General features: G+C 41.4%; 1 protein-coding gene across 1 annotated transcript; it reads right to left on the bottom strand.

The window, feature by feature from the left end:
• Positions 1 to 155: 155 nt before the first annotated feature.
• LOC146989747 (uncharacterized) lies at positions 156 to 2,300 on the bottom strand. Its single transcript, XM_085773105.1, has 2 exons — positions 2,065 to 2,300; positions 156 to 1,158 (listed from the first exon to the last, which is right to left on the bottom strand). Exons 1-2 carry the CDS (start codon positions 2,240 to 2,242, stop codon positions 218 to 220), a joined length of 1,119 nt encoding a protein of 372 aa, XP_085629231.1. The 5' UTR covers positions 2,243 to 2,300; the 3' UTR covers positions 156 to 217.
• Positions 2,301 to 7,177: the final 4,877 nt, after the last annotated feature.

The raw sequence follows: 7,177 nt of genomic DNA, 5'->3' as shown, positions 1-7,177 counted from the left end.
AAACTTGTGATCATCCAATAAAAGCAGAAAGAGCATCTTTAAACAAAGTGAAGAATTAATACAAGCTGAATGAGACATGATGAATCTAGGGAAAGAGTTTTTTATTTTTCTCTTTACTCCTCTAATGCCAGTTCTTGTTCACTGTAACACTGAGAAATTATTTTATGTGCTGTTCTACACAGAAAATGATCAACTACAACAGAGCAGGTACAATGTTTCATGAGTTTTCTCCTGCATGAGTCTTCATATGAATGATTAAATGAGATCGCCGAATGAATCTTTTCCCACAAGCAGCACAACTGTAAGGCCTCTCTCCTGAATGAGTCTTCATGTGGCGCGTTAGATTGGACTGAGCGCTGAATTTCATGTTACACACAGTGCAACTGTACGGTTTCTCGCCAGTGTGTATTATTGTGTGCTTGAGCAGGTCTGCTTTCTCTCTAAAACTCTTACCACAGTCGGCGCAGCTATGAGGTTTCTCGCCCGTGTGGATTCGCATGTGAGCGTTCATGTTTCCGACCTGCGTGAATCCTCTGCCGCAGAAGTTGCACGTGTACGGTTTCTGTCCAGAGTGAGAGTTCATGTGAGTCTGCAGATAGGAGCGCTGGATGAAGCTTTTGCCACAGACGCTGCAGCTGTAAGGCTTCTCTCCTGTGTGTGTTTTCATGTGGCGAGTCAGGATGGATTTTATCCTGAAATTCTTGTTGCAAATGCTGCAGGTGTACGGTCTGTCTATGGTCTCACCGGCTTGCTGTGGTTTCTTAATACCAGTGTGAGGTCTCCCTTCATCATCACTGTCTCCACTCATCTGACAGTCACTGGTCGGCTCTGATGCACCTTCTCCGTCATTTTCTGCTCTCAGCTGCTCAGATGAGCTGCTGGGCAAAGGCTCTCCATCATCTCCAGCGTCTTGACTTTGATGTGGCGACTGTCCTCCGTCTTCATCGCTTCTCTGCACGTAAATTATATTGAACATAGTCTCTTTGGTGTCACCCGCCGCCTCCTGCTTTTCACCTGCCTGACTTGTCCACAGCTCGTCCTCCTGCTCCTCTTTAATACGCAGCGGCACCTGTTCATCCTCACCCAGGTCAGTCTTCTTCCCACAGGCCTCCTGCTCAGAGGGCACGTCCTCATCCTGGACAGAGAGCCGCACAGGGGCTGCACGGTAAAGCAAAAGAGAAAAATATAATAGGCTTTAGGCTGATCAAAACACATTCTGAAAGCAAAGCTAGACAAAGTGTAAATAGTCTTTATTTTTTTTGACAAGGCAACAGCAGGTGCGATGGTGGTCATGTTATTATGAGAGCTGCTCATTCTTGAAATGAAAGAGTACACAAACACAATGCTGATCAATTGACAGCTGCAATAATATCTGAAATGTACTGCAGCGTTGTTGCAGCACTCACAGCAATATTGTCCTGATACGAATTGAAAAGATGAAGGATAAAGGTGTTAAAAGTGCCTCTGTATTTATACACGTTTATAACCATAAAAAATATTAAAAAGATGGAATAAAAACTCCACATTATAGACTGCATATCCATAGCCAGTGGTAACAACAAGTTAAATACACCTGACATTATAAATTAGATTTTGTCATATGTGAAAATTCACATCACACTCCAAACTCCATTTGAACAACAAAGTGAAGTTAAGAAGCTTTTACATTTCTCTCTCTGTAGAACAGGCACATTTGCCAACATGAGGAATAATCATAATCTAAATCATTCTTCATATTTTCATATTATTTATAATATGAAGAATGATTCTAATGGTGAAGATAGGAAGATCAAAACGAGCTGTAGTCTGCTTTTGCCCTTCCTGTTCATTAATGTGACTCTGTAGGCTACAGCCATTTCGCATCCCCTCCCCCTGCTCCGCTGCTCGGGGATGCAAAATGGCGCTACTTTCTATCTCCTGTGTCCGGGGCTCCAGTGTTTTAGGAGTGGCCTCGACACAGCAGCAGCTTGTTGTATATTTGTTACACATTAACAACAAGGTTAATGTGTCCGGGCTCTGTGGCTCGGTGCAGTGAAGGTTAAAGTTAACCCGGTCTGCTGTTACCTTTCCACCCGGCCGGTCGGTGCTGATGGTCGATGTGCTGCTGCTGCTGCTGCTGCTTTGAGCGGAAAACTTCCTCCTCGTAGTCTTTAATAGTTCTTTCAAATAAACTGAATATTTCCTCAGCGGCTGCCTTCAGTCTCTCGTTGACCAAAGCTTTTAGTAGTTCTGTTTTGAACATTTCCGCGGGAGACACACGGAGCTTCAGTCTGTGTTTTGACGGGCTGATAGACTGGCTGCTGCCCGGGTTGCCAGATATCGCGAGATGATTTATTTGGAAGAGGAAAAAGGTCACAAACTCGTCTTACCCCTCTTTTTAAATGTGGAATTAAACTAGATTAATGGTCAGGCATAAACTTTAATTAACCCAATCAGCTTGTTTTACTGTAGAAAAAATGTTATCATAAATGACCAGGTGCACATTTGAAAATGTGTTTGAAGTAGGCCTAAAGACTAGCCTACTATGTTTTATGTTGGGGTAGATTAAATGAAAATGTATTTCATGTGCTAACAAGCCTGGATTTATTCATGTAATTTAATTTACATACACAAATAATTATTTGTATATCTCAACAATACCCTCTGTTTGTGCTTGTGCAGTCTAGGCAGTAGGGAAAAAGGACATAGTGTGATGGACAGTCTTAGTGATGCTGATGCATTAGCCTATACTATAAATTAAAGCAGAAGTAAGCGATCCGGTCGTTTTGGCTAACTTCCTGTCAGCGGATGGAGTTAGCAGTCCCCGCCCTCGTCCCTATGTCACCACATGCACGCGCATCCCTTGGCTGCACACACAGAGAGGACCGCCCCTTTATGCCATTCTCTCTCCTCATTGGATAAAGGCTGTAGGATACAAGGAAAGTTTTCTCCTCGGCTTACAGCAGAGCAGAGTGACTGACAGACCCGTGTTTCAGACCAAACACTCTATGTAAGTGATTGCTGCCGGGAGATAACTATTTAAGACTTATATTAACACAAACATTCCACTTACTTCTGCTTTACCAGATAGGCTACCAGATTATAATAAGTCAACTTAAAACAATTAATAAGTGTGAAACATGTCCAAGGAAACCAACTAAAGGCAGCTGAAGCAACACTGAGAAAAACCAAAGTATCTGACAGTAAACAGACCTGGCAACACTGGCTGCTGACACAAACCGAGGCACACGATGGACCCAGTGTGGACCCTCGACATGATGGAGCTTTGCTGACACCTACTGGTCAATACACAAAACATCCAGGACCAGAGGGAAGTGAATCTGTAGGCCTTAATAGCTCGTGCCTCGGTTACAGGAAACCATTTCAGTTTGTATTTACAATTGCTGACCAGGAGGGGACAGCAGATACCCTGTAAACCTTGAGCAACCCTTAAACACACCTCAATAGTCACTACCTTTACAATAGCCTATTATATTTTTTCCTCTATTACTTATGCTATTCATACATCAGCTCTTAATGTTATTCTCACAAGCAGTTCATCTTTCCCTAACATTTCTCATTGTATCGGACAGTATTTGATCAAATCACATTAAATCTTAAAAGACACATTCATTCTATATTTTTTCAGCTCTTTTTCTAAAGTCTATCAGGTTTTTATGAAAATATCAAAACGAGGGGCGGTGTGTGGCGCAGTGGGTAGAGCGGCCGCCCCATGTAGAGGCTACAGTCCCCGGTTCGAGTCCCGCGTCGGGCGGACGTTTCCTGTATGTCATTCCCCCTCTCTCTGCCTCCCCATTCTCCTGTCTATCTCTACTGTCATCACTATCAAATAAAGGCAAAAAAAAAAAGCTGAAAATATCAAAACGTTCAAAGCTCTGGTGAAAAGGTTGAATTCATTGACGTGATTGACTGACCCTGCAGGTTTCTACACATGTGAACAAGGTTTGTGATTGTTTTTGCATTGGAGGCCTTTGCACAGGTAAGCTTGTGTTAATGGGAAATACATTAACTGTGCGGATAAGTGCATTAAGAGTTGTGTGAATTATGTTTCTGATGTGAAAATTGCATGGCTGAGGCACCTTTATTTTTGAAATGTCAGTCTTTATCATTATGAGCAGCATTTCTCTCAGCCACAGCTGCAGCCAGAGCAGTGATCCCCCTCAGATTTAAGAGGATATGGTACAAAGGAAAGGCAGAAAGGTTAACTGACACTTTCAGTGAACAGTGCTCATGTTTTTGTCACAATGTTTCAATTTAAGCTTGTTTATTTATAATTTAGCATCATTTTTGTAAAGTATTAACTATCTTTGGACATAAAATATGCAACAGGTTTGGAGAAATTTTAACAAAAGTTTTTTCTTTTAAACTTTTAAAATCGAATTTTAAAAGTAATTTCTATTTATCATTTTCACCACTTTAGATTATTTTTTACTCTGTTCCCCTATGGACTTATTCCTTTGCACCAGCCTGGCAGGCTTTTGAAAAATACCAGAAATACCATTCATGGTATTGTTAGTTGAGTTGTGAGGATTAAAGTTCACCATGTCTGTATGGTCAGACAATAACATACCGGTGGGGGGGCCCCACGCACACACACAGCAGAGCAGAGATTAGGTCAGGCGTCATGTAAACTTTACATGCCAACGTGACAGATACTACCAGCTCACTCTGCACAGACCTCACACCTCTGTCTCTCTGCTCTTAAAGTACAGCTAAAGTTAAAATGCATTTCACATTAAAACAGGACTTTGCATCTGGTTTGAATCCTCAGCTTCAAATGAAAGGGAAAAAAGATGGGGTAAATTGTAGCTTTTAAAGTGAATATGCTCACAGGTGGCACCTGTGAATATTTCTGCTGTGTGCACAACAATACAAACACACTCGGACACTGTGTCCTGTGTGTTTACACTGCTCTGTGAACTGGTACAGAATAAACACTTGCAAAGGAAACTAAGGACTGAGGAGATAATACCTCATTATTTTATTTTTACTGATAGGTAATCAGTGATATGAAATGAATTTTATCATCTGTAGGTTTTGGGACGTATAACAACCTACCAGAACAATATTTTAATGTCACACTTTCCCTCCCTCCAGTGAAACACAACAACAATTTGACCTTTCTTTGCTCCCGTACTTCTTTACCAGTTTATCACCTTACTGTTAACATGAGCAAGAAAACATCCTCAAACCATTTATAACATTTCAAGCGTTTAATCTTCCTCATGCTGCACTCGAGGGATCCTCGGAAAGGTCCGGTCCGGAATTAATTTCATATCAGACCAACCTCTATTATAATCCCTCTAATTGCAGCTGAAACACCCCTGAGATGCAATTTGCCATGGTAATTTCCTTCTTGACAACTACATCAGATGTTTAACACAGAACTTGGATGCCCTTAAAATACTGTTACAAAAATGGACATTGTCCTCTCATTGTACCATACTGGATTTGTACTATATGCTACTGTTGTAGTTTTTCTCCTATATTTCTTTCGTGTTGATCAAGTTGCTCTCACTATTTCCTCTTTGGAACCAATAATCAATACATACTTTTTGCAGTAAGGTTTTGAGTTTATCCCAAAGTCAGATTGACAAAGGGAAACTGAAGTATTTCAAAGCCACTGGAGTTTTAATTGGACTCTTGATGTATGAGCATCTCACAGCTGGAAAACATTAGACCGCATTAGAGATGACTGTGGCGACAGCTTGAGAAAGTGCTCAAAATATGGAGACAAATCAAACCTTTGGAAGAAACATGTTGAGCACAAAGTAGATACATAGTGGCTAGTGGAAGGAAACCAAATGTAATTTCCTATTTGTGCAAAACAGCAAAAAGATTTCCTTCAGAAAATGACGCAGCTTCTGCCCATTCAGCAACAATCTTATCCAGTCACGTCATCAGCCAATAGATGCAACTGAGCAATCAGCTGACACACGTGGTGTTAAACTGTGATGATTGATTTAAGCAAAAACACTGTAAACAAAGGGAAAAGACAATGAAGCTATACTGAAGTCACACAAAGTAACACACACACGAAGTCACACAAACAAATTATTAGGGCCACGGGCAATCGCACCGGGCACTGGTCCCAACAGCTATGAAATAGCTGCAGGGACCAGTGCCCGGGCAAAGCCCGGGCACTACTGTTATTGTGTGGATTTTTTCCTAGTTATTCGGTTCGGCCATTTTCTGCCTTTCTTCGTCATGTAACTAGTCCTTCATACTTTGTGCTATTTCAACAATTCAAATATCAAAATGTTCAGCCTTTTCGGGACAGGTGTGCTATGTCTTTTCTCTTTTCAACTATTCATACTTTTTGCAATATTCAACTATTTCTGATTTTTTTTTCCCCATAGAGAATGCATTGGAACAGTCTTGAAACTCTTCAAATCTTCTTACTTCTTTCAGCCTTTAAAGTGTCCACATACTTTCAGCTAGAGACTTCATTCAAATTCTGAGCTGTAGACAAACTTTTTAAGTATTCCTCTGTGACTCAGCTTATTGATATCTTCAACAGTTTCTGATATTTGGCCGCTTTAAAATCATTAAGTTTTTTGACAAAATCCAGCTTTATAATGGGTGTGTGTTGCGTCTAACGAGCAGGGCTTAGAGTGAGTGACATCATCGCTAGAGTGAGAGGGATCGAAAAAACATTCAGGATTTTTTCTGGATAAATTGCCAGCACGGCCACAAATTAAACTCTAGACACATGATTTCCTCACTGGTTTGTAGCCACACTTGTCGTGTCTCATTTGATGTGTTCAAAACAGCAGACAGACTTACAGAATTGTCTCTATGAGCCTAATTGTGCAGCTAGACCCGCTCCAGTGGCTCATCCACTTCAATATAAAAGTAGGAGCTGATTTTTTTAGAAAAACAGAAATGCCCCCCTTTTCTACCTTGTGACCCTGAGAAAAGTTTTTGCCCTACAAACATTTAATGCACATCAATGTGCTCAGGAAGGTCTCCTTGCCCCAGTAGTCATGGCCACATTCTGATAAGAGGTACGGTTCTCTTTTTCTGGGCTGTTTTCGGAAGCTGCTCAGAGCACAAATCTCTCTGCTCTGCTCTGCTCTGTGTGCAGTGGCCAGCTGTTGGGGCCAGCTCGTTATCAAAGTCTATAAATAGAACAGTGCAGGTGCAGCCTGGCCGCTCGTTAAAATCACCTGTTTGG

Source organism: Trachurus japonicus, chromosome 3 (genome assembly GCF_045865225.1).
Source record: "Trachurus japonicus isolate A0001 chromosome 3, Traja_1.0".
Classification (NCBI taxonomy): Eukaryota; Metazoa; Chordata; class Actinopteri; order Carangiformes; family Carangidae; genus Trachurus; species Trachurus japonicus.
The sequence above is the reverse complement of the archived record's forward strand: the minus strand, read 5'-3'. Positions and strand labels throughout refer to the sequence as shown.

Bases quoted from the DNA above. Each gene is read 5' to 3' on its own strand.
- LOC146989747 (XM_085773105.1), bottom strand. From the start codon at position 2,242: ATGTTCAAAACAGAACTACTAAAAGCTTTGGTCAACGAGAGACTGAAG. The intron at 1,159-2,064 runs GTAACAGCAGAC...TTTACCGTGCAG, and splicing joins CCGACCGGCCGGGTGGAAAG to CCCCTGTGCGGCTCTCTGTC.